The sequence below is a fragment of the Zootoca vivipara genome, chromosome 16 (genome assembly GCF_965207765.1).
Source record: "Zootoca vivipara chromosome 16, rZooViv2.hap1.1, whole genome shotgun sequence".
NCBI classification, from domain to species: domain Eukaryota; kingdom Metazoa; phylum Chordata; class Lepidosauria; order Squamata; family Lacertidae; genus Zootoca; species Zootoca vivipara.
In genome coordinates this window covers 32,521,503-32,549,166 of record NC_142599.1, presented here as the reverse complement: position 1 = coordinate 32,549,166, position 27,664 = coordinate 32,521,503, and the positions used below count along the sequence as shown (strand labels likewise).

General features: G+C 48.0%; 1 protein-coding gene and 1 non-coding gene across 5 annotated transcripts; both read right to left on the bottom strand.

The window, feature by feature from the left end:
* Positions 1-1,050: 1,050 nt before the first annotated feature.
* KHDC4 (KH domain containing 4, pre-mRNA splicing factor) lies at positions 1,051-22,640 on the bottom strand. 4 transcript variants are annotated; one of them, XR_004691456.3, is made up of 14 exons: positions 22,541-22,640; positions 21,469-21,709; positions 19,805-19,933; positions 18,852-18,931; positions 18,299-18,351; positions 17,244-17,410; positions 15,922-16,133; positions 15,355-15,415; positions 12,986-13,043; positions 11,805-12,055; positions 8,604-8,762; positions 6,082-6,166; positions 4,645-4,730; positions 1,051-2,634 (listed from the first exon to the last, which is right to left on the bottom strand). XR_004691456.3 is itself a non-coding variant. In XM_035098367.3 (14 exons), exons 1-14 carry the CDS (start codon positions 22,585-22,587, stop codon positions 2,435-2,437), a joined length of 1,857 nt encoding a protein of 618 aa, XP_034954258.2. In that variant the 5' UTR covers positions 22,588-22,640; the 3' UTR covers positions 1,051-2,434. The 4 variants fall into 4 exon arrangements, 2 of the variants coding, with proteins under 2 accessions (XP_034954258.2, XP_034954259.2); XR_004691457.3 differs by having other exon boundaries at positions 1,051-2,625; XM_035098367.3 differs by having other exon boundaries at positions 6,082-6,194.
* Positions 16,595-16,723, bottom strand: LOC118076634 (small Cajal body-specific RNA 4). The gene has a single exon (XR_004691536.1).
* Positions 22,641-27,664: the final 5,024 nt, after the last annotated feature.

Genomic DNA, 27,664 nt, shown 5'->3' with positions numbered 1-27,664 from the left:
AGGGTTGAGGGGGGGAGAGTGCACACGCGTGTGTACGTCCTGCCTCTTCGTCCAGTCCCTGTGTCCGTGGGGCACATGCGCATTAGCGCAAACCCAGGGACACAGGGAATACTGGACGCAGAGACACAGGGACTTTATTATATAGGATGGAAAATTGTACATGGTGGTGGAACAAACGCTCCCCACCCCCCAATATGATGAGAATGGTTGTCCTTTTTGCACTATAGCGGTGCCTTTTCAAGATCATTTCACAGGTTTTGCTAAATTTAAACGTTTTTCACCTCCACACTCCCAACTTCACCCTTTCAATGCCTGCTTAATAGGTGACACAAGGAGCCTAACCCATATTTAGTGGTTGTAACTTGAAAACCACGCAGGGGCAGGTAAAGGCTTAAGAGATATTCCAGAAAAGGAGGTGGGGGGTGGAGAAACCTGCAGTCCTCTAGATGTCACTGGACTCCAACTCCCATCAGCCAACCCAGGCAGTGGGTCAGGGTTGATGGGCATCTGGGACAGCTAGATCCCCATCTGTGATTGAAGGTCTTCATAGCAAAGGACTTCTGCATTTTGACACTAACTTCCAGATCACTTCTCTTCAATCATTTGAAAGCAGGTTTACATAAAAGGCATTAACCCAGTTGCCAACAGGTCAGTAGCAGTCTCTTATGAGGGCCAAAGCTGAAAAGCGTTACAAAACAATGCACACAAGACCCCAGGTGGTTCAGGCCAGTGGCCCATCTAGACCAACATCCGCAGGGCTGTCCCTACCTGTGATTCCCATCACCTAGTATTAAGAGAAATACTGCCTCCCAACAGCGGAGGAGCCTGGTCAGTAGCCATTGAAGGCTTTATGATCCCTGAAAAAGAAATGGTCCCTTCTTAAGCCACAAATAACTTTCCCATAATATTTTATTATTTTTACCCCGTCCATCTGGCCGAGTCTCCCCAGCCACTCTGGGCTGAGTGTGGGTTGATACTGTGGGCTGGCGTTTTGCTCGCATACACCCAAGGCTGACTTTCCAAACAAAAACAAGAGTCTGGAGAAGCAAGTAGAATTATTTGTACATTTATAATGAAATTATGGTTTGAATTTATTTACAACATATAGAAAAAAAATCAGAGAATAGTGTGGTTGGTGGTTTTTTTTTCTTCAGTGAAAGCAAGCTCCACCAGATCATTTTTTTTTTGTGGAGCGGGGAAACACCTCCAACACTTATTCCAATACTTCAAACTTTTACTTGCCCTTTGAACACAAGACAGCAAAATTTCAGGTCCAATGGTGCCCCCCTCTGTCTCTGCCCTTGACTGCAAGTGTTTTGGTTGATAGCAGCCTAACAGGCCCAGGAAAGAGGTCACTACAATTTTGAGTCACTATAAAACAATCCCACAAGTTTTGCATTTTCCTCTTCGGCCGTGGCTGCATGTCACCAGCAACCCAAAGATGTCCCAAGCTCAATGCATCTCTTATCAGCAAGACAGCCACAAAGCAAAGAAGTCTGGTTGGAGGTGGGCTTTCGGAACGGAACGAGATTGCAACGACGCCATTGCTGCAGAAGTAACGACACACTGGCCGGTCGAAGATCCAAGCACAACGGGGTGAAGAAAAATTACCTCAGGAGGACCGGTTCGAGATTTTAACACCTACTGCTAAATCCACCCCCACCCCACAGCAAGGGGAGAAAAAGTAATTCATTGTCTTCCCTGACAAATGTGACTTGGCAAAATGAAAGAGACAAAGAAGAAAACAAACCATCTGCTTGCCAAAACAATTCTGAAGTTGTTTTGGAAAACTGCATTACGGATTATTATTATTTTAAAGAGACCAACAGAAAGAGATTTTAAAGAAGGTGATTTTCAGGAAACAGGTTTTTCAGGCAAAGGTTTCCCCCACCCACCCCAATCCTATTTAGAAGACCAAGCATTACACACACACACACACACACAAAAGTAAAATCCAGTTATAAAACAGAAATACAAGCAGAACAGGCAGCAGGCTTAAGTTATTGAGCTTCGTTGGTTGGCTGGCTTCTTTTCCAAAGCCAAGAACAGGTGCATGATAAGCTGGGGGTGGGGAGGCATTAAAAGAGAGAAAGGGAGAGATCATGGAGACATTCCCTGCGAGTGTGATGCTGACACTGTTTATCTGCAATTGTATTCCATTAGGCCTGCGGCTTTCAAATTGCCTTTGATGGAGGAGTCCACTGCAGATATAATAGCAAGTTCTTTTTTTGTATGTTTGTTTTTTTAAAGAAATAAAACGAAAACACAAAAACGGAGCCCCTGGCACAGAAAGGGCCATACTGCATCTCGGAAGCTTGTGCAAAGAGGTCAGGGCCGATGTACATTTTGCAGAGATTCTTTGATAATATACATGTGTTATTGCTTGAGAGAGACAACAGGTGGAAGGTGGCGGAGGCAACTGCAGCTGCAGCAGCTAAGGTGCCATCCAGAATGGCATCTGTTGCTTTGCCCGTTGCTGCGACGAGGGGTACTGGTATCCTAAGCTCCACGTCTGCGAGTAGCTACTTGCGGTTTTGTGAACCCCGTGGTCTTCTTCTTCATCCGAGGAGTCGCCAGCATAAGCCACCAGGCCGAATCCCTTTTCTCCGGTTTTCATCTTCTTAGCTGGGTGATCTAATGATGATGAACAGAGAGAGAGAGAGAGAAGAGAGACATCCCGCCCCAGGAAAAAAATAAAAGAGAAAGGTAAAAAAAATATTCCCCAAAAACATGTTAATTCAAATGAGAGGCATTAATATATATTTTTTCCAAAAAAAAAGTTAGTCGGACACCATTTTGAGGTCACAGAGCCAACAACGGTCACCCCGGGTGGGAGGTCAGGCGATACAGGACCGGCAAACAGCACAAGTGTGATCCGTCAGAGCCATGTAAGAGAACACAGAAGAGAGAGAGAGAGAAAAAAGAAAAACACAAAAAAGACAAAGAAAAGTCAAGTTAGCAAAAATGAGGCAACAGGGTTTGCAAGTTCACCGTTAAAGAACAACATGTTAAAAAAAAAAACAGGAGCGAGTTGAAAGTGTCCAACTACAGTTTTTTAAAAAGGGAAACTTTTAAAAAGGGTTGGGGAGAGAAGTGTTATGTTCTATCTCCCGGTTAGAAGTGTCCAATTCAAGCTAGATATCCTATCAGCAGAAAAGCCACACTGAGCACCTAAGCACAGGAGCAGAAATCGACTGACTATATGTCAATTTCACTTGGCATCATAGGAAAAGCTAAGGTTCCCTGCTTGAAATGCAGAATTCTGCTTTTCTGGGTATTGAGGAGGAAGGAGTGTGATGTATTGCTTGGTGGAGGAGGATGAAAGGAAGAGAGAGAGAGAGGGATAGCGGCAATAACTAGGAAGGAGGGCTAGGATGCTGGGTACACAAATCAGACCAAAGCAACAACCCTGAGCCCTGAAAAGGAGACGCTGTTCTTTTCCCTGTGGTGTCTGAGCAAAGAAAAACATTAGCTCCAAGAACAGCAGATCCAAGTGCAGAAGGGAAAAATTTCTACTATTCTGCCCACTCTCCTGATCAGAATGGGAAATTGATGGCTTGCATCATCTGTCACCAATCTGATGCCTCCAGATGTAAAACTCACATCTGGCTGGCTGGGAGCTTTCATCCATTTGGAGGGAACCAGGTTGGTGAGGGATGACTTACAGCTTCCTCACCCTTCTTAGGAACATAGAAAATAGGCAAGGGACATCACCCAGCCCTACCTGGAGATGCCTTTTTGGACTGAACCTGGGACCTTCTGCATGCAAAGCAGATGCTCTACCACTGAACCGCAGCCCCTCCCCTAAAAATAAAGTAAGATTCCAGTCCTCCTGGTTCAAAACAAAGGGCTGATTTAAACAAGAAGCTCCCTTGAGTCAGAACAATGGTCCATTTGGTTCAGTATTATCAACCCTCTCCAGGATTTCAGACAGGGAATCTTTTTCCCAGTCTAACCCGGAGACGCTGGAGATTGAACCAGGGGCCTTTGTGCATGCAACACAGGGGTCTCCAGCCCTTCCTTGATTTTAATCTTTTGCCCACTCTCACCCCAGTGCAACAGCCGTAACCCCTTTTCTGCCCTCCAGCCCAGGCACCTTTTCGGATTACACAAGCCTTGGTGCCATCTTTTAAATGCTTGCTCTTTCGTACGTGGTGGTGTTCATACCAATGGTCTCCACATGGCACCCATAGGAGAGAGACTGGTGGTATTCGGAAACCTGAGCAGCAAAGGCCCAGAGAGCAGTGGGGAATTGAAGGCGAGAGGCAGAATTCGATCCCCTGGCAAAACTGGCTTCTCGCTGCAGAGCTGTGTGTTGGGGGAACAGGAAGGACATTCGCACTCAGAGCTCCTGGGGACTCCAGGTCTTTAAGGGCGTGTGCATTTTCAGAGACAAATTGTACCCTTAGCTTTACCACTTTGTAATTTTACACTTTGGAGTTCGTGTAAGAATAAAGGTTTGGTTTACCCTTAGCTTTAGTTTTCCTAGCTACTAACGGAACTCAGAAGACAGGGAACTGAAAGTAAGTTGCGCACACAAGAGTTTAGCACCTGGAGGTGACACTAGGAAGAGCAGCCTAAAGTTAGCTAGGCCGGCTGATGGAATGCAAGCACAAGCCATGGCTCCCGGCCTCCCACGCTCACCATTGCCGCCCACTAAGGACCCGTTCCGGTCGTCAGGGTCCACCTTCATCCCGGTCACTGGTAAAGCCGGTGGAGGCATCAGCTGCCTGTTTGGAAACAAAGAGCATTTCAAGCTTAATCAACCCATTTAAAATCCTGCTTTTAAAGCCCTAAATATTTATATTAGGCAGGTGCTTTCCTTATATTATTTTTGGCCCCTGCTGAAAACTGTTTTGCAAGGGCAAACGTAGCCATATTTTAATAGGGAATTTCTACTTTATACCCAGCAGCATCGCACCTGGCCCTGCAAGGGGATTCTAAGTGCAGATCCTCAGTGAGGTTCTTAAATCAGTGGTTAGAATCAGAGTAGTTTTGAAAGGTTTAGCCTGCCATCTTCTTTCCAAATAGTGTCCAGCTGTATACAAACCTTGACAGAAACCTGCCCCTCAATCATCATGCAAAATTTGTTCACGGTATCTTACGAGATGTCCAAATCCATATTTCCAAAACTAAAGTGTATTAAGACTGCAGATTATGTTTATATTTTGAAATTCCGTGGGTCAATTTGTTTTGAATACTATTTTATCAGTACAGTCGTACCTTGGTTCTCGAATTTAATTCATTCTGGGAGTCCCGAAACAGTTCAAAAACCAAGGCGCAGCTTCCGATTGGCTGCAGGAGCTTCCTGCACTCAATCAGAAGTCATGAAAGCTGCATTGGACATTCGGCTTCCAAAAAACGTTTGCAAACCGGAACACTCACTTCCGGGTTTGTGACATTCGGGAGCCAATTTGTTCAACAACTAAGGCATTCGACTACCAAGGTACCACTGTATTCTTAATGTTATTTGTTTGCAAACCGGTAAGAGGTTTTGAGGATTAAGCAATATATAAATCCTGTGGAATAAATAAATGGGATCAGGACAAAGGCCCATCTAGTCCAGCATCCTGTTCTCACAGCAGCCAACCTGAAAGCTCTGGGAAGCCTGCATGCAGGCCCTGAGCGCAAGAAGAACTCTTCCCACTTGGGACTCACTGGCTTGGAACCAGGTTGCTTAAAAGACCATCTTCTCCCATAGTTAGGCTCAGAGGAGGCCTGCTGAAATGAAGGCCCGTGACTAACCCGGGTCCATTAATTTCAATGGGTCTACTCTTAGCTGGATAAAACCTGTAGGAAGCTGCCTTATAACAAGTTGGCCCATCTAGCTTAATACTGTCATGCGCAATATATCCTGTTTTTAAATTTTGTTGCAAGCTGTTGAAGGGCAGGTAATAAAATTTAACAACGTTGTCTACACATTTATTTATTTATTGTCTTTTCACAATACCCCAAAACTCAGCAGACTCACTTTCCCTAATGATAGGGCCTGAGGAGCACTTCCACACTGAAACCCATTTCATTGCAGTTCCCACTCAAAACTGTACCAGAGCAAAGCTGGGCGCCACGGCCACAACCTACCTGTCCCTCTCTCTCTCCTTTCCTGAGGAACTTGCTGGCTTCGATCCCGTTCCATCCATCTCGGTCTGACTGGAGAAGCCTGTACCTAAATTAGTCATATGAATGGGTCCATGCTATGAGCAGAAAAACACAGCGGCATTAGCAAATCTAAAACTATGACACAAGCTATCAGCTCCTTAATGAAAACTTGCAGCAGGCCCAGTCTCTTTGCTCTCTACACACCATTACAGGTGCTTCCGCTCTTTTTCTGGGCCTCTTAAAATGCTGTGTAAACTGGAAAGCTTGCTGCACAACAATGCCCAAACCGCCTGGGAGCATGAGCATAGTGTATCATGGCTTAAGATACTATGCGCAATCCTTTCAAGAGCCCTTGAAAGGTAGGCCAGGCTTCGTTGTTTCCATATTGCAGATGGGAAGGCTGAGGCTGAGCAAATCGCTAAGGAGGCGGATGTCATTCATAGCCAAGGTGAGGTTTGAACGGGGGGATTTTCTCAACACATAGCTCAGGCTCTTTGCCACTGTGCCACTCCAGGATTTGAACTCAGGTGTGTGGAATATTTACTTTTCTTCCAAAGGAAAAGGTAACAGGGATCAGTTTTTGTTTTAAAGGGCTGTTAAGACTCAACAGCTTTTTCAGCCCAGCCTCAAAACTGAGACTGTAGCAGCCTGTGCCACCTGCGGCAAGTAAGAACAGCTGTCAGGGAAGTTAAGAAAACAGAGTTGGTTCCCTTTTCTCCTTCTCCTTTCGAGCTGCCCAAATGTCACAAATGACTCACCTAAGTATGGAACGAGGAAGTTGCCTTACACCAGGTCAGAACAGAGGAAAATGCCTGCTAAAACCAACAGGCCCTTCCGTTCCAACTCTTGAAATGAAATGTGGCATCATCATCTGTGTACGTTTCTGTTAGCTAACCATTCGCTTTAGTTTAAATCTAGATCTTCTATAAACATTCTTCTTTGCTCAGCATTTTTGCTCACTGTAAATTCAGCACTAATTTTCAGTGGCTCTTTATATCTTAGCCACTGCCTTTTATTATGAGGTTCCTTAGACCAGGCCGAATCATCTAGCCATCACGGCCCACTCTGACTGGCAGAGCTCCATGATCTCAGACAGAGAAAGTTCTTCTCCCATCAACTCCCAACGTGACATTTTTTTAACTGGAGATGCCACAGAGTGGCTGGGGCAACCCAGTCAGATGGGCGGCGTATAAATAATAAAATTTATATTTTTATTATTATTAACCTTGAATTGAATTCTCAATTCAAACGAATGTGCCTTTCTATTTCAATTATGGCCCCTCCCACATGTGGGCAGACAGGCAAGTCACTTGTGTTGACTTATTTACAAGCCTAGTTTAGAGATGGAACACAAACAAAGGGGAAATAGTGGCAACTATTATTGAGATTGGAAGGAAAAAACACCCCGTCCTTGATCACCGCCACAAAGCCTCAAAACACAGCAGAGAGTAAGATGCAAACTGGGACAGCTACATAGCTGCCAAGTTTTCCCTTTTCTCATGAGGAAGCCTATTCAGCATAAGGGAAAATCCCTTTAAAAAAGGGATAACTTGGCAGCTATGGACAGCTAGTGGGGTCCCTCAATGGTGCAGGTAGCAAGGCAAAAGATATTTTGAAGGTCACTGGGATAGGGGACACGGTGTTGAAAAAAAATGTAAACAAGAGAGGGTCAAACTGCTAAGGAATTCATGTGTTATGGCTTCTGAGCTTCCTGGTCAGAGCTCAGGCAGATAAAAGATCAGGAAAGGGCTCTGATGAATACTCTCTCTGCTTCTACTGCAAGGTGGGAAACCTGTGGCATTCTAGATAGGGCTGGACCTCAGCTCTCATCAGCCCTGACTACTAGCCGTGGCTTCTGGGAGTTAAGAGTCCAACAATATCAGGAATCTATATGTTCTCTCACCACCGCTTTAAAGTGCCACAAGGTTCCTTTTTGTAAAAACCATGAGAAATCAGGGTCCCACCTCTTGGCTGGCACACCACCTCACCAGCAATTGCTTGGGACTCCTGAAAAGGGGTCCACGTGATGTTGGACTACAGCTCCCATCAGCCTCAGCCACCATGGCCAACGGCCAGTGACAATGGGAGTTGTAGTCCAGCAACATCTGCAGGGCACCTTGCTTGGGAACACAAAGCCTGCCTAGGGATTATTGCCTATCCCAAAGAACGCAGCACATTCTTTGGCCAAGGTGATGGGGAAGATAAGAAGAGCCTGATGAATCAGGCCAAGTGGCCCATCTTAGTTCAGCAACCTATTCTGAGGTGCTGCAGTGGGCAATGCACAAGCAGGATCTTTCCCATCCTGCGGCTTCCAGCAACTGGCGGCATGTCGGCCCTGACCCTCAAGGCCCACCTGATGGCAGGGCAGTTGAAGAACACTAGCTTCTACCGTATCTGACCCGCATTCTTGTGGAAAAAACCCAAAAATCCAGGTGTGGAACCAGCTCTGTGACCACAGGAAAGAGGGGCAGGGGAGGCAGTAAAATGGCAGGGAGTCACTCCACCTGGTATCCCAGCAGCCCAGATTCCCGCTCATCCGGCAGCTCTTCGGTGAAACGCCTTTTCTGGCCCGGCTGGGGTTGGGGCTGACCTGGCGGCTGCGTGGTGGCCGGCAAGGTCGTCTTCACGGGGGCGGCCGGGAGGAAAGGGGCGCTCAGTGGCGTCTACAAACCACGCAGGCAAAAGAAGAGAGGGGTTATTTCTGTTATTTTGATACTGATCGCATTTGCAGCCCACCTTTGCTCCCCTTTGTGGAGGAACACCAGAGTGGTTAAAAAATACAAGTAACAACAAAATGAAAATGTATCTTAAGAAACATGCACATAATCTCATTCCATTTAGAAATGACTTCCTGTGAATGTATTTATTATACTTGATTTGTCTGTGTTTTATTGTTCTTTCTATATCCAGTAAACCAAGAAACAAAAAGGTAAAACAATGCAATATATGAAAAGAGGGTCAAATCCAATTGTGATGGGCACCGTTAGCTACTGTTTACAGGGGGTCACAATTCAGGCCTTATTCAGAGCCCCCTTCCCACAACCAACCGCTGCTTAAATCTGCTTCCATGGGGCTACATTTGTGGCTGTGAAAGGCAAGTCGGGCCTCAGCTCTGCACTGCTTTATTTGGCCAGATCTGCCCTTGCTAAGTCTCCCAAGCCAGGGCCTCTTGTCGCTACATGCATACTTCTCTCTCTCTCCACCAATCAGTGCTCAAATTAGAAGGGCAGGGGTTTTTGTGCTGTGCCCCTAGCTCATGTTTTTAGAGACCAATGAGAATGTTTGGATTCCTTACAAGCCTCCTCACTACCTTTCCCCTGTAACTGGAGCAGTGGAAGGCTCACACCCTGCAAAACCGAATGCTCTCCCTGATGTTGCATGCACTTCTCACATAAACAAGAACCCAGATTTACTGGCTCGCGAATGGACAGTTTGCCCTACCCCCACCCACAGCAGGTGAGTCTCCCCACCCCACCCCAGAATGGAGTAATGCATCACGCCTGCAACACATCACAGAACTGTAGATTTGGAAGGGGCCGCAAGGGCCATCTAGTCCAACCCCCTGCAATACATCGACTTTCTGCCCAGTGTGGAGCTCAAACCCATGACCCAGAGATTAAGAGTCTCAGAATGACCTTGATTTTTAAAAAGAAAAAGATGTGAAATCTGGTAACTTCTCATTCAGATCCCAAGAGATATACTCCACATGTTAATGTTATCAAATCTCCCCTGCTAAAATACAAGAGCCCCACCACCACCACCACTAAGCTGTGTTAGGATTCTGCCAGCTCCTGAAGGCACACCTGCATTCCTTTGATCTTCAGGTTTGAATGTCCTGCTTTAACTGCCATTTTAATCACTGTGCTGCTTTAATGGGCTCATTTCATTGTGCATTTTAATTGCCAATGTTTATTTTCACATTCTGATGAAGTTGTTTTATTGTATGTTTCATTTATGTGTTGTTTTGGTTAAAAAATTCTTTTTTATTTACCACTCGTAAACTGCTTAGAAGGAAAGGAAAGGAGAAATCCTATATAATAATGTCCAAGTTGTCCCTGCGTCCAGTTGTCCCGTGTGTCCCTGGGGTACTGCGCATGTACCCCAGAGACACAGGGATTGGACGGAGGGACAACGGCCAACCGCCGCTCCGCCAACCGCCGTTCCGAAGCCCAGTCTCATGCTGGAGGTGCGCGGCGAGGCGGCGGGGGAAAGAAGCGCTCCCCCCGGCAGCCTTGCCGCGCACCTCCGGCATGGGACGGCGCTTCCTCGGCCGAAGCGGCAGCGGGCGCCGAGGGAAGCCGGCTTTGGCTTGGCGGCGGCGGGAAGAAGAGGAGGAATTCCTCCTCTTTTTCCCACCGCCGCCAAGCCAGTCCCCAAGCCGAAGTGCGGCGCGGTGGGGGCTTTTCGCTGTTTGACTTCCCGGAGTGAAGGGGGAGGCAAACGGCAAAAAGCACCCGCCGCGCCGCACTTCGGCTCGGGGACTGGCTTGGCGGCGGCGGGAAGAAGGGGAGGAATTCCTCCCCTTCTTCCCGCCGCCGCCAAGCCAGTCTCCGAGCCAAAGTATGGCGCAGCGGGTTTTTTCGCCGTTTGCCTCCCCCTGGGGGGAAGGCAAACGGCGAAAAGCCGCCCCCCCCCCCGCGCCGCAATTCGGCTCTGCCCCCCGCGCGCTTTAGTTTGGGAAGCAGGCAGGGAGACGCAACAGCCCGGGAAGCTGCGGGCTGTTGCGTCTCCCTGCCTGCTTCCCCGAGCCGTAGCGCATCGGGGGACAGCCGAAGATCGGCGGGCGCTGTTTGCCGGGGTTGACAAACCCCGGCAAGTGGCGCCCGCCGATCTTCGTGTGACAGGCAGTGGGGAATGCAGGCAGGCAATAGAGCAAGCGCCTGCCTGCCTTCCCCGCCGCCAGTCCCCCGGTGCTTCGTGCAGCGCTGCTGGGTGCCGACCCGGCAGGCCGCTTCCTTGATCTGGCGGCCTGCCGGGTCGGCGCTGATCAGCGCTGCGCGGAGCACCGGATCGAGGAGCCGGCATGCATTCTAGCGCCCGTTTATTTAACGGGCTGAAGACACTAGTAATAATAATAAAGAGGATAGCATAGAAAGACAATTTTAATTTTGATTGAAAAAATGGGGAAAAAGATTGAATATATGAAAATTGCTAAAGAAGATTCTAAAACGAAAAATCAGTAAGGGGGGGCGGGGCGGCGGGGAAGTCCACAAGACAATGTTTAACAAAATAGATGATAAGAAATATATGTTTGTAATTGTTGTGTGTTTGTTATTGTTATAAGAGGCTTTATTTTCTTGTTTTTGTTTTTAGTCTTTGGTTTTTATTTTTGTTTTGTTTGTGTTTTTTGTCAGTGGTTGTTGTTTCATAAAAACAACAAGGAGAAGCCACCTCCTGAAGAAGGAGAAGGTTGCAAGCTCACCCATAAAACAGACTACAATTAAAAGTTTAAAAACTTCCAAAAACAATTTAAAGCATCTATGAAACAGTCTGAACAATAACAACAGCCACCCCTACAGCAGTGTTCTTCAACCCTGCGTTGCCAGATGTTGCTGGACTACAAATCCCATCATCCCCAGCCAACGTCACCAACGGACAAAGATGATGGGAGTAGCAGCCCAACAATATCTGGGGATCCAAGGACACTGCCCTAGACACTACCGAGTGCCCCCTCAACAGTCATCAGGCAACATTCCCTGCCTTACCTGGCCAGTGCTAGCGGGAGACTGCACTTGCGTAATCGGGTACTGGGTGGGCACAGGTGGGACTCCGGTGGGTAGTGCCAACACGCCCGGCGCCAACGGAACCGCAGGGGGCACAATGCCTGGCACCCCATAAGGAGGCTGTACCGGCTGCTGAGGGGGCGGGACCACAGGGTAGCCTGCCTGAAAGCCGCTGGGGGGGTAATACGGTGGCTGAGGAGGGACAGTCGTTAAAGCTGCAGGCTGCGCAAACCCTGGGGGGAGGAAGGAAGTAATAATAATTTAAAAATTATTTTATACATGAATTACTTCCTATTGAAGCATGTCTAGGCAATTTCACAAAACAGTAAAAATACAGAAAACCACTGCATATATAAAAATAGTTTTAAATTCTTACATAAACACACACACATAAAAAGTTTCAAACCCAATACAGAGTGTGACCTGGGGCACAAATAAAAAGATCTCTTAGAAGGCCTGCTGATAAAGAAAAGCCTTCAACGGGTGCTGAAAAGTGACGGCGACTGTCTGATACGTAATAGGAAGGCGTTCCAAATTAACATGCTGGTGGGCATGTGGGCAGGGACAGAAAGAAAAACAGGTGGAGCAATGAATCCAAATTTTACACAGTAAACTGTTCAAACTGTCTTTAATATTGTATTTTAATTGTTATAACCTGCTCCAAGACCTTACAATGAAGGGAGGATTGTTCAACAACAACAACAACAACAGGCTAGTTTCTACACGCAGACACACAGAGCCCTCTCACTCCTCCCATCAGGCAAACAAGAGGCATTATCAAGGACACATTCCAGCCAGGCAAAAGCACTCAAGGAGTATATGAAGCAAGGCCCGTGCAGAGGGTGTGTGGCTTGGGTAACACAAGAGGAACAGATGTGTCCCTCCAGGCCTAGCTATCTCCAGGTTTATGATCCCCCGCCCCAGCCTGAGGTTCCCCACCCTGTCCTTGCAAGCACAACAGGGAGCAACCAGGTGGCAACAGAGAGCTGTGTCACCCACCATTGCGATGCAGCCACGCCCCCCCCCCCCCGGAATGGAAAGCCTGGGAGCATTTCTCCACCTGTGGGCTTTCATAATGGCAAATTTAACCCCAAAGTCTCTGGTTTCCATCTTTCATCCTCACTCCACCACCGAACTAAGTGTTGCACACTGTCAATACACACCTGTTATGGGGACTGCCGTGGTTATCTGGTTCACAAATCGCGAGTATTCAGCATGAACCTTGGAAGAGATAAAGCGAGATCAGATTGCTTCGGTTTCAATAAAGGATACTCATGCAAACCGACTGCTCTAGTGGGAGACCGTATAGCCCTGGTTAGGTGAGCCTAGTTGTATGCAAACTGCTAAGCTCCTCCTGTCCTGATTGGTTCTACTGCCCAATGCCACAAGTGGGAGTCTGTCTGGGGGCAGGGAAGGGGCTTCTTCAGTACCAGGGATGTGGTTCTCCAGGTGCTGCTGTGGTACTACAACTCTCACCAACCCCGAGCAAGCATGGCCAAAGGGCAGGGGGTGATGGGAGCAGCAGTCCGAAATGTCTGGAGGGCACCAGGTTGGGAGAGACTGCATTAAAACAACAGCATTTTTTAAAAAAGGAAATCAGAGCCATTACAAAATATAAAGAATTACTCAAGACTAGCACAATCACAAAAAGTCAGTTTCAACCGTCAGCTCCGATTTCCAAGTACAGTGGTGCCTCGCTAGACGAATGCCCTGTTAGACGAATTTCCCGCTATACGAATAGGTTTTGCGATCGGAGGTTGCCTCGCAAGACGATCACAAAACCTACAGGGCATTCCTCTAGCGAAAGGGGAACGAGCTGCAGCACAGGAAGAAGGCAAAGGAAGATCAGCTGAAAGGCGCTGACAGCTGATCTTCCTTTGCCTTCTTCTTGCGCTGCAGCTCCTTCCCCTTTGTGTTCCGCTAGTCTCTGCCGGTGAGGGGCAACCGGCAGAGACCAGGGGAACACAAAGGCTGTAGCGCGGGAAGAGGGGGGGGAGAAGTGGATTCTTCCCCCCGCCGCCAAGCCAGTCCACGGCAGGGGCTTTTCGGATCCTCCGCTTCCCCCCACACACACTGCCTGACAAGGCGGGGATGGGACAAGGCTTCTCCAGCCTCATCCGATCCCGGGCAGTGTGTGGTGGGGAAAAGCGGAGGATCCAAAAAGCGGAGGATCCGACACTGCGGGGATGGGACGAGGCTGGAGAAGCCTTGTCCGATCCCGGGCAGTGTGTGGTGGGGGAAAGCAGAGGATCCTCCACTCCCCCCCACCGCCCGACACTGCGGGGATGGGACGAGGTTTCTCCAGCCTCGTCCGATCCCCAGGCAGTGGGGGGGGGGGAGAAGCAGAGGATCCTGCGCTTCCCACCCCCACCGCCCGACACAGGCTTGCTAGGCGCCATTGGAACGGCGGCTAGCAAGCCTGCTGTTGCGAGAGGGGTGGCGGGAGCAGCGCCCAAAAGGAGCCCTTTAGGGCACTGCTCTCGCCGCCCACCCCCTCACCTGGGCGGGCTTGCTAGCCGCCGTTGGAATGGCGACTAGCAAGCCTGCTTTTGCGGGGGGGGGGCGGCGAAACACCCCCGCACCGGCGCGCTTTGGCCCCATCACCCGGAGCCGAAGCGCGCCGGTGTGGGGACTTTTCGCTGGCTGCCGAAAGCCCCGCTTTCCCCTCAGCCCGTCCGACACAGCACAGATCAGAGGCTTTTCCTCCGATCCCGCTGTGTCGGACGGGGTGGGGGGAAAGCTGGCGGCAGGGGAAGAGGAAGGAAGGAAGAGAAAGGGCTGCTTTCTCTTCCTTCGTTCCTCTCCCCCCCCCCGCCCAACAGAGCCCGCATCTGACGTGGATTCGGAAGCCCTGTCAAATGCTGGCTCTGTCGGGCGAGGCGGTGGAACACACCTCTCTTGGCTCGGGGAAGGCAGGCAGGCAAGAGAACAAGCGCCTGCCTGCCTTCCCCGAGCCAAAAGAGCAAGTATCGCTGCCGCCGCCAGGCCCCCGGAGCCCATAGGAACGCATTAATTGACTTTTAATGCGTTCCTATGGGAAACGGTGCCTCGCTACACGAAATTTTCGTAGGACGAATTGAGTCCTGGAATGAATTAATTTTGTCTAGCGAGGCACCACTGTATGAGGCGTTTTACCACAACTGCACCGTAACAAGAGCTGGGACAGCTCAATCGGTAGATCATGAGACACTTAATCTCAGGGTCATGGGTTCGAGCCCCAGGTTGCAGAGAGCTGGACCAGGTTGGCATTTGTGGTCCCTTCCAACTCTAAATTCTATGATTCTATGACAGCTGGCCAGTATGATTTGGAAGGCTTTCAAATTAGCAAAAAATGGAAGACATGCTGCTTTGTTCCAACAAGAATCCTTTTCACTAGGAGGGGCTGCCACAACCAAAGGATGCTGGATCCAGATTCCCATCAGGCCCCAGCCACCACTGCCAGGAAAGCTGTATATATATAGTGCAGAAAGAGATGGGAGCTTCACGTGACTTTGGCAAGAGAGTGCAATGGTAAAAAGAAGGGCTTACTTACTGTTTGCAACAGGTTCTCACAAAGCTTTTTGGCAGCTGCAAGGCCTTCTGGTTTTGGATGGCTGGAGGAGAGGAAATACAACACACACACAGACACGTCCCTGTCAAACTCCAGACATCCACAAAGATGGGCAAAAGGTTCCTACATAGAGGGGGGTGGGACTAGATCAGCGTTTCCCAAACTTGGGTCTCCAGCTGTTTTTGGACTACATCTCCCATCATCCCTAGCTACCAGGATCAGTGGTCAGGGATGATGGGAATTGTAGTTCAAAAACAGCTGGAGTTTGGGGAAACACTGGACTAGGTGTCCCCTGGGGCTCACTTCCGACCCTGCTATTCCAATGTTAGGAGTCACAAGTCCTTGCTCACCTGCTTCAAATCACCCAGAGATCCGCTAGTAAATCCCAACCTGCCTGCCACCCATCCCTGCATTCACCTGATCAGAAAGGCTTCGTAATTAAACTAAGCCAGCTCACCAAACTTGACATTGCAACTTTACACTTGGGGTGGCACACAGAAAGCCCATTCCTTCCCGGTGACAAAGCCCAATGGGCTCCCAGCTCCCTACCTGATGTAAATGTACATCGGCTCAAAGGCTTCTCGGCCAGAGGCAGGTTCGATGCACCCAGAGCCCTTCCCCCGGAGGAACACCTTGGCGCCGGTCTCGATCTGGATATGTTGCAAGTAGGAGCAGCCTGGGCCTTCGACTTTCTCCTTTACGTTGAAGGTAGGTACGGCGTGTTCCAAGCCAACAAACAATTTGTCCTGGACATAGTGCATCTGTACACACAGAGAGACACCTTTAAGGGTTGCATTTGACACCAAAATCAGGAAGGAGTGGGAATGGGTTAGAGGTCCCCTCTTCCCAGATGACCTGCTACGGTTACAACCCCCCCCCCTCCTTGGCAGTTCTTGTTTCGGTGGAAGGCCATAGCAAAGTGTCAGAGCATTTGCTTTGCATGCAGAAGGTCCCGGGATCAATCCCTGCCATCTCCGCATAGGGCTGGGAGAGAGAACCTTTTCCGACACCCTAGAGAACCATTCCCAATCAGGGTAAACAACATACAGCTAGATGGACGACTGGTCTTGACTCGGTATGAGGTGCGTATAGACAGGGGTAGCCAGTGTGGTGCCGTCGTCAAAATGTTACTGGACTACAACTCCCATCATCCTTGACCATCCTGAGGCCAATGGGAACTGTAGTCCAACATCACCTGGCAGGCACCACACTGTCTACATCTGTTTGTCCGATGGCACAGTGAGGTCTCCACTCTTTCTGCAAGCTGAACCCCTCTCTCCATCGTGTTTCTCTAAGAGGATGGTATCGACAGAGCCCAGCTGTACAGGCTCTGCCTTCTTAATCCTCTAGGTAAGGGAATCAAACTAAGCAGACATGGACAGTTCAACAGGCAAGCAGGTGTAAAGCAAAATGCAAGGCAGTGTTCAAAACTCCCATTGTTCTAGGTGTGCTTTGTGACAGAGAATTTCATTAGCGTGAGCAGTTTCTGAACTCTGGGTGCAGTACTGAGCCTAAGATTTCAGATTAAAACTGCACAGTGGAAGGAAAGGAAGACCCTTTTCTGCCTTCCCACTTCCAGCCACTCTCTGAAGACTGGAGAAGAGACCCTCTTAGGGGGGTGGGCAGGGGAAGCATGTATTTGTTTTTTGCAGTCTTCATATGAGGAATAGACTGTGTGAAAAATGAACATAAGATTTTAGCTGCAGTTCATTCATTTTCAGCTTTGTATTCTTCTTATTTAAAAAGCATGCCTAGACATTCCGTTGTTGCACCCATAACCTGGGTTTAAGGTGCCATTTAGCTCCTAGCTTTCATATCTCAGTTTCTAACTGATGCAAGGATAAAGACACAAGGACTTGGCCAATACGTACTCCTCCTGACTGGAAGGAGGGCTTCTGGCCAACAGCCGGAGGCAGCTGAGTGATGGGGGCAGGTTGGTGGTAGACGGTAACTGTAGCTCCGTTGAAAGTTGGACTGGATCCAGTGGCAGCTTTCACGACGCCGTTTGTAATGATTTCCTTGATTCGGTTTACTGCTCCTGTAAGGCAAAAAGAAATAAACAACTTTAGTCCTATGAAAAGAAGGGACATTGGGGTCACAATCATTATTCATTAAGGATATAGAACTGCTATCTGTGTTGGATTTGAATTGTTTTCATGTAGGTTTGCTCTTGCTGCTTTATAGTATCGTGTGAAGGACACTCTGCATGAAGCCCTGGAGAGCTGCTGCCAGACAACGTAGACGGTACTGAGCTACATGGACCAGTGGACCTGACCCAGCATAAGACAACTCCTTATGTTCCCAAGGACATGCTCCTTGAGGGGAAGGTCTGCAGCCTGGTGGCAGAGCATCTACTCTGCAAGCAGAAGGTCCAAGGTTCAATCCACCAGCATCTCAAGACAGGGCTGGGAGAGACTCCCTGTCTGAAAGCTTGGAGAGCTGCTGCCAGTCAGGGTAGACAATATTGAGCTGCATGGGCTAGTGGTCTGACCCAAGTATAAGGCCTATACTCCTATCATGCAGTTATAGTTCTGGAAAAGACCTTGATGGCCATATAGTCCAACCCCTTGTTTAATGCAAGGTTTATAATGTTGGAGGCAACCACAGCAACCCCTAACAGATGGCTGCCCAGCGGAAAAATTAAGCAACAACACAACTTCAAATTCAATAACAACTCTGTGCTTGTTAGGCTAACTGTCCCTTAGTCAAGTGAACTAACCTTGGCTGTGTACACACTATACCTTAAAAGTGCATTTTAAACACATTATTCCCCTTAAAGAGTTTATCTGTTGTTTATCTTGCAATTCATAGCAACCCTTAACAAGCTACAGTGCCCAGAATTCTTTGGAGGGAAATAATGTGCTTTATAGATACAGCACAGACACAGCCATACTCTACCCAGGGTGTTGAATCAGAGCTTACTTACTATCCACCAGTTCTCGCGTTTGCCCCTGGACGTGCAAGTACAATGGACGATCTCTGCAAAACACAAGTTTTAATATTTTTTATAAATTTTAAACTGAAACATAGGTCTCCACTGGAGGCAGTCAATGTCACTGGAACTCTGGGAATAAACTGTAGTCTGCCCCATAGGGGATAAAATGCTGCGCTTGGGGGCACTCTTATGGTGAGGGCTCTCTGTCCTTGACATTGGGCAGTGTGTGTGTTTGCTCCCATTAAAAGGGATTTGCAGGAAGGTAGCTGTTTGGTGGGGGGGAAGTCATCCTAGTTTTGCAAACTAAAGAATGGTAATGGTGGAAGAGCAGAGGATTGCTTGTTGCTTCCTTCATCCAAGAAGATTTGACTTGGACAGTTTTAACTTTGATCAACTGAGCAGCCAAGTCACATAGCTTATAAAAATGCACAAACATAGCTGATCTCCTCATTCAGGTCCAATATCTAATTCATAAACACTCATTCTTCTACAGACTGTTTAATCCTGGAGAGAACCCGAGGAGGAAATTGAAGAAGATACAAACCCAGGTCCAACTTTTGCTTTCTCTTCTGCAGTCATGTACCTCCCCCGAGTTGAGACTGCGGCTCCGCTCAGCCTACTTATCTGCAGATACGAAGGGACAAAGAATTGCTCAGATTAGGAAATGCAGTAAAATCCCTGCTGAATCAGGAGAAAGGCTCACGTAGTCCAGCAGCCCCAATTTCCTACAGCAGCCCTTGGAAAGCCTCAAGGGGAAGCTCACAAGTCAGGCCTGTAATAGCCTTCCTTCACCCATTCATACACCAACAATTTGTCCTCAGCAACTGTTAAGCAGGCCCCATCTGCACAACATAAAGATACTGTGTTATGCTTCACACCATAAGGATACTGAGAGCTGTTAGAAGACCTCCTATTTCCAGTACAGAGCAACAAATCCTAGAGTTCCCTGGAAAGAGGGAGCGAAAGCTAAACTACTTTGGGAACTGTAGCTTTGTCTCCCAATAGCTCTCACCATCTTTAACGAACTACAGTTCCAATAATTTAGAGGAGGGAGGGGAAAGAATCATGACTGTTCAAATTGCTATAATGCTGCTTTAAATGTATGGTGCAACAAGGACCTCAGACATGCACTGATTCTGGAGCTTCCATTTAGCTAGGATTGCCAATATTTAATGAACCAAAGCAAAGTGGCAAGGAATCTGTTTGCATGCAGAAGGTCCCAAGTTCAGCCCCTGGCATCAAATAAGGCTGGAAGAGAACTCCCATCCCATCTGAAACCCTGAAGAGCCGCTGCAAGTCAACCTTGACAGTGCTGAGCTAGATGGACTAATAGCCGGACTAATGCTCCCTCCCCCAAGACTTGCTTAACAGCTATCGACACCCAGATGTTCCAAAGGTTGGACAGGGTTTCAACAGGAGCACCAGGCATATCAGCTGGAAAATCCCCCAGAGCCACCTGGAAACCCATAGGACCAATCACCCACAAGCAGCACAGACCTCATCCTGCGTCTGCCCTCTCGTCAGGAGGTTTCGGCATGTAAGAGGCACGTCGTTTATCTCCACTTCTGCGACGACAAGATCATCTTTGCTTTTGCTCGCAGCCGGGCCTTTTCCAGGAGCCTGAAGCTGTTAACAGATCAAACAATGGGCACTGTAAGGGGGCGGAGTTACAGAGAACAGCCCCCCATCATAAAGTCCAGCTCCTCAACCAGTCAGAGCTCCAGCAGCGGGTCCAGTGAAGGGCAGGAAGAAGTGAGCAGGTCGGTACAGGGCTCCGGCAGCATCCAAGAGCTGCAACTGCAGCCTAGAGCTCCTATACAGGAAATGGCCAGCGGCGGAGCATCGGACAGGCACCCTTTTCCTCCAATGCCTGATCTGAGGCGTGCCAGCTCCCGTAGGAGCAAGGGGTGGTGCTTTGGGGTCCCCAAACTACTTTGCTGGGCGCGTAGCCGAAAAGCACCATTAAAGACATGACGGTGTGGAGCGTTGTTACTCGAGGGTAGCCACCAGCATCCCTGACAGGCACCAAGACACATAAGCCCCACCCTTTGTGCACTCACCCGCCCCCCTCCATCCGGTCAAGGAGGAGGCATGATCAGAGTTCAAGGGCACATTTAAGCCAGGCAGAAACACTCAATGAGGGTGTGAAGCAGGGCTGGCAAGGGGTGTGGCCTGGGGAGAGGAGGTGCGGCCTGAGGAGAGTGCCAAGGGCCTACAGAGAGGTCTGGTTTGTTTTTGTTTTTCATTTTCAGTTACAGACATTCATTTCTTTCACTAATACAACACCTTATACAATGATAATCATCTATTCCCAGATAGGCTGGGAAGTCTTCTTATGATAGAGTCCAGAATGACTGAAATTCTGGAGTTTTGGGGGGGCAAATTCAAGACCATAGCTGCAGCACCAGTAAAATAAAGATTTTAGAAATACAGTACTTATCTTAATGGGGGCCTAAGGGAGGTGTTGGGGACTTCTTAGGGAATGTGGACCCAGTTAGGCAATGCTGGGCTTGGTGAATTAATTTTTGAACAGTTTCTTGTCAACATTGTCTACTTTCAGTATTGCTGGGTGTTATGAGCTCATTTTGAACTGTTTTCATATCATTGTTTGCGGCTTGTGATATGTTGCTACAGATCTGCCTGTCTCACAATTGCTATTTTGTTTTGTTCTTAAGGCAAACCACTTTGAACACAATACATATGAAAAGCTAAGCGGACAAATGAAAAAAGGGCACGGTGATTGCAGAACAAAACTTCATTACAACCCACTGATAGCCAACGCAAGGGGTTATACCCAACCATGTCAACCCACTGTAATTAATTTCAATGGGTTTGATATGCCCCAGTACACATTTGGCCAGAAGTCAGGAAACAATGGGCAAATAGTTAATAGCATGAGTGAACAAGTCCAAATCCTAAATTTGAGACTTCAGCTGTGTACACATCAGAGCACATGGCTCCCCCCAAAGAATCCTGGGAACTTTAATTTAACCTTCACTGAGCTACAAAGCTCAGCACCCATAACAACCTACCATTCCCAGTATTCTGGGAGTGTGCTTTAAATGGATGGTGTGTATACAGCTTTCTTTTCTCAACCATCATGAAAGTTAAAGGGCTTCTTGCTTTAGAAATCTGATGCCTTCATCCAGCCAGCCACTGACCTTGTCCGTTGAATTCGCCGTTGGTTTCAGCTTCCCTTTGGCCATTAACATGGCATTGATTTTGGCTGCCACGGCAGCGGCTGCATCCAGAGCTCCCAGTGGGGCCGCTGAGCCCTCAGACCCTGACATCCCAGATACACTATCTCCGCTGCCCTGGACAGGCCGGCCAGCCACAGGAGTGGTTGCAGGAAGGAGGAAGAGAGCTGGAGACGGGCCAGGCTGGTCCCATTTGCTGCGTCGCCTGGGGAAAAAACAAATTAAACCTTCAGATTCCCTCCGGGGCTGCTCCTGTTCCTTGATCTCCTCACTCCATAAGGCTTAGTTAGCACTTTTGACACATGTCGATGGCTCAAAAACACAGCTGTGTGTGCCGTTTCTAAAATCCCGGCAACAACAGCAGCCTTAGAGGATAAGACAATATTTAAGGTAGATTTTTGGGGACGCAGGTGGCACTGTGGGTTAAACCACAGAGCCTAGGGCTTGCCAATCAGAAGGTCGGCGGTTCGAATCCCCGCGACAGGGTGAGCTCCCATTGCTCAGTGCCAGCTCCTGCCAACCTAGCAGTTCGAAAGCATGTCAAAGTGCAAGTAGATAAATAGGTATCGCTCCAAGCGGGAAGGTAAACGGCGTTTCCATGTGCTGCTCTGGTTCGCCAGAAGCGGTTTAGTCATGCTGGACACATGACCTGGAAGCTGTACGCCGGCTCCCTCAGCCAGTAAAGCGAGATGAGCACCACAACCCCAGAGTCAGTCACCACTGGTCCTAATGGTCAGGGGTGTCTTTACCTTTAAGGTAGATTTACAGCCTACCTGATCTCATAAGCCTGGGGCGGGAGACCTGCGGCCCACGAGGTGTTGCTGGACCACAACTCCCATCCCCCCGACCATGCTGGCTGGGGACTGGCGGGAGTTGGTAGTCCAGCGACGTCTGGAGGGCCTCAGGGGGACCCCAGCACGGACGAAGCCCATAAATGGGCTCCTCCTCCACCGCCAGGCCTCTCCCTCTCCCTCCACCACAACTTTCCCTTCCCGGCCTCCCCTCTCGCTCGGCCTCGCAGCCGCGGCCTCCTCACCCTCCCGAGGCCCCATGCTCTCGCTGTCCCGCGCTCCCCGTTGACATGGCTCAGACGACCCTCTCCAGGCCGCCGCCGCTACCGCCGCCTTCTCCGCTCTGCTGAGAAACTTCCCCCCTCGCGTCACTTCCGCTCCGCCGCCGCCGCGAACGACGAAGGCGTCACTTCCGCTCGTTGTCGTAGCGACGGTGAAAGGTTGTTCGGGAAAGAGAATGCCTGGCACCATAGCGTTAGTAAAGAAGGTAGAGGGACGCACGTGTGCTCAGGTTCCGGCTTTATACTTGTACTGCTTATTGATTTAATATTTTGATTGTTTTCTTGCTATTTTATTATTTCATTTATTTGCTTACTCTGGTTTTTTTTTGCTTATATGATATTTATTGTTTCATTTATTTGCTTGCTGTTTTATGATGTTGTTTTTTGTATTTATCATTTTATTTATTTAGAGGCATTTCTAAACGATAATATATATTTAAAAGAAAAGAAAACTCTAAACAATAGATACACATTTTAAAAAATCCCAAAAATCAATTGAAACGAAAACGCAGTTAATAAATCTTTTACATGTATATGTATGTTGTTGTTGTTTAGTCGTTTAGTCGTGTCCGACTCTTCGTGACCCCATGGACCATAGCACGCCAGGCACTCCTGTCTTGCACTGCCTCCCGCAGTTTGGTCAAACTCATGTTCGTAGCTTCGAGAACACTGTCCAACCATCTTGTCCTCTGTCGTCCCCTTCTCCTAGTGCCCTCAATCTTTCCCAACATCAGGGTCTTTTCCAAGGATTCTTCTCTTCTCATGAGGTGGCCAAAGTATTGGAGCCTCAGCTTCACGATCTGTCCTTCCAGGGAGCACTCAGGGCTGATTTCCTTAAGAATGGATAGGTTTGATCTTCTTGCAGTCCATGGGACTCTCAAGAGTCTCCTCCAGCACCATATGTATATGTATACCGTATGTATATGTATATAATAATAATAACAATAATAATAATAATAATAATAATAATAATAAATTTTTATTTATACCCCGCCCTATATGTATACGTATGGTCCCCTGCTCCTTCCCCTGTATGGAAGTGGGAACTTGTCTATAGAAGTCAATTTGTAAGAAACGAATTCTGGTGGAAATGTCTCCTTTTGACCTTAAGTACCGTGAGCTCCAAGAGATATGAGGCAGCTAATTATTGCCAGTCATTATTCAGGGTTCATGCTGTTTCTAATTATTTAGAAATTAGGTGGAAAATTATTTAGCCAATAACAACATGAAACAAGTGTGCCAAGGACTGCAGCACCTAACCGACTACAAGGGCAATACGAGGAACATGGTTAAGGCTGATGATTCCATTGGCAGAGGAGCTGAACATCTTTCTTTGCTCACTATGAGGGTAAAAGATTGAACACTTTAGCCCCTGCCTGCCAGCCTTCAAACGCTTAGCCACTCATTCTATATGATCATCAAGTGAAAGCTGCATTGAAGGCAGTGAATCCCAGTAAATTGGCTGCCTCAGATGGGGTGCTGGGGATAGTGGTCAAAAATTGTGCTGATCAAGTAGCAGGGGTCCTGACAAAGATTTTTAACATCTCCCTGCAAACGGCTTGTGTTCCATCATGTTAAAAGCAGCTACTATTGTCCCAGTTCCAAAGAAAATGGCAATTACCTTGCCTGAATGACTACGGACCTATTGCATTAACATCTGTAGTGATTAAATGCTTCGAAAGACTGGTCCTTCAGCACCTTAGAACTTGCTTTCCGCCGGACTTTGATAAACATCAGTTTGCCTATAGAAGAAATAGGTCCACAGATGATGCGATAGCTACCGCCTTTCATCTTGCAACAAGTCATCTAGAGAAACCGGAGAACTATGTCAGGATGTTGTTTATTGATTATAGCTTGGCTTTTAATAGAAGGAGGAGGAGGAGGAGGAGGAGGAGGAGAAGGAGGAGGAGGAGGAGGAGGAGAAGAAGAAGAAGAAGAAGAAGAAGAAGAAGAAGAAGAAGAAGAAGAAGAAGAAGAAGAAGAAGACGCACGAGCAGAAAGGGACAGGGAGGGAAGAGGGGAAAATCAAAGATAGGCACCAATTCTTAAACAGCTGTTATAATGATCAGACGACACATTTGAAGGATAGGAAGTGCCTGATGGAGATGCTTTTTCAGCAGAGCTAATGGGGTGAGCCCTGCTTCCCATCTCCTCCATGAAGGCAGTCTGGCTGCTCCTAGGTGACAATTGATGGAGAGCAGGCCTGATTTAACCTATAATATTGTCACTGGCCTACTTTGCCGGGCTGTCGCAACCACTTCCAGTATACAGTGAGGAATATTGCAGGCTGAAACAAAGCAGGGCGGTTCCAGCTGATCTTCCTTCATGGTCACCTAGCAGAAGCCATTCCACCAGATCTCGCGAACAGTTTCCAACTGCTAGGCATCTGGGGAATTCTCCTTATACATACCCTTTTTTTTCTTGAAACAACCATCTCCATTTACCCACATGAAGCTCACTGTTTGACCTTGGCCCAGTCATCTTCTTTCACCCATAACCTACCTCACAGCCAGCATTCAAAACTCCCATTGTTCTAGGCGCATTTTGCGACGGGGAATTTCATTAGCGCGAGCAGTTTCTGAGCTCTGGGCGCAGTACTGAGCCTAATATTTCAGATTAAAACTGCAGAGTGGAAGGAAAGGAGGACCTTTTTCTGCCTCCCCACTTCCAGCTACTCTCTGAAGACTGGAGAAGAGACCCTCTTAAAAATATATGGGGGTGGGCACAGAAAGGACTAGAGTAGACCATGTGGGAAATGAACATAATATTTTAGCTGCAGTTCAATTTTTTTCCAGCTTTGTATTCTTGTTATTTAAAAAGTGCACCGTTGCTGTGCCCATAACCTAGGTTAAAGGTGCCATTTAACTCCTAGCTTTCATATCTCAGTTTCTAACACTGCTCACACGGTTGTCCTATGGATAAAAATGGGGAGAGGCAGAGCCATGTGTGCCACCTCCTTTGAAGATATCTGAGATATAAATATAATAATATTTACTCCCACAAAAGTAGCTTGATCAATGTCGAAAGATGGATGGGGAAAAAATTATAAAAAAATAAATGTGTCCATCGTGGGAAGGGATGCTTCTGTATTCATTTCGAAATCTCTTTTATAATGCTTGCCTGTCTGTAGCTGCTGCCTGCAATCCTGAAGTCATAGGACCAGGCTGGAGGTTGTCGCTTGTTTCCTTGTCGGTTAGGAAGCAACACTAAAATAAACTTGAGCTACATGAAGCCAAGGAAATGACTCACTTTCAGTCACATCTCCTCACACAGACACACAAACCCCTCGCTTCTGCTCTTCCTGTCCATGTTCTTTATCACGGCCAGGCCAGGGAGCGTGTGTATAAGCCACAGATTGTGCGGAACTTTATGTCTGATAAATTCAAGATGAAATGAACCTCGCCTTTTTCAATCTCCTTTCACGCCTCTGCCTGACAGGGCCCCCTCTGCACCATGCATTATGGGTTGCCCCAGCCACTGTGGGCGGCTTCCGACATATATAAAAACATAATAAAACATTAAGCATTTTTTTAAAAACTTCCCTATACGGGGCTGCCTTCTAAAGGTTGCAGTGCTATTTATTTCCTTGGCTCTGGGGTTGCATAAATCCATACCCTGCATTGGCTCCCAGTACGTTTCCGAGCACAATTCAAAGTGTTGGTGCTGACCTTTAAAGCCCTAAACGGCCTCGGTCCAGTATACCTGAAGGAGCGTCTCCACCTCCATCGCTCTGCCCAGACACTGAGGTCCAGCACTGAGGGCCTTCTGGCGGTTCCCTCGTTGCGAGATGCCAAGTTGCAGGGAACCAGGCAGAGGGCTTTCTCGGTAGTGGCACCCACCCTGTGGAACGTCCTCCCACCAGATGTCAAAAAGAAAAATAACTACCAGACTTTTAGAGGACATCTGAAGGCAGTCCTGTTTAGGGAAGCTTTTAATCTTTAAGAAATTAGTGTATTCTAATATTTCTGTTGGAAGCCGCCCAGAGTGGCTGGGGAAACCCAACCAGATGGGCGGGGTATAAATAATAAATTATTATTATTACCCTCCAACATTTATTGGATGAAAATAGGGGCGTCCTAAGGAAAAGCAGGGCATTCTGGGATCGATTAAAAAACTGGGACGGCTTTTCCCTTCTTCCTCTCTTGCATCTGAGATGACTGCTTGTACCAGTTCTTGTCAGGAGATAAGGACATGTTTTACCATTTATTATTGCATTCATACCCCACCTTTCCTACTCTCTCCATCTTATCCTCACAATAAACCTGTTGAGCAGGTTAAGGCCGGGAGTGTGTGTGACTGGCCCAAGGCCACCCAATGAGCTTCGTGGCTGAGTGGGGATTTGAACTCTTGCCTCCCAGGACCTAGTCCAACAGTCTTAACAACTACACCACACTGTCTCTCAGTGCGTTGGGGTCTCCTACAGATGGAAAATTCAACGAAACGGAGATGGCAGCAAAGCTACGAATTCCGACCCATTTAGAGAGCCAGCATTACCTCGATATTGTTTACTGTTGCTTCAGGGCTTTTGAAAGCAAACCACCACCTGCAGGCTACCAAAGGCTGTGGTCAGTTTCTGTGAAATTTGACAAATGCAGCCTGCAGTAAATGAACCACAGGCTTAGCAGCTGTCATAGAAATTATTGCTCGGTGGAGGCCTTTCGACACACGGCTGCAGGCAATTTTTCATTTAGTTAACAGTGTTCTTCAACCTTCGGCTACAACTCCGATCATCCCTAACATTGGCTAAGCAGGTCTGGAGATGATGAGAGTTGTAATTCAACGCTATCTAGGGACCCAGAGTTGAAGAACACTAGTTCCAGCAACTTGTATTCAGAAGCATTACATAGTCATTGCAGCTACCGTAGTAGCCATTGGTAGCCTTTCCCTCCATTAAATTGTCTAATCTTCTTTCAAACCACCACTACTTATAAAACAATGTTGTTGTTTAGTCGTGTCCAACTCTTTGTGACCCCATGGACCAGAGCACGCCAGGCACTCCTGTCTTTCACTGCCTCCCGCAGTTTGGTCAAACTCATGTTCGTAGCTTCGAGAACACTGTCCAACCATCTTGTCCTCTGTCGTCCCCTT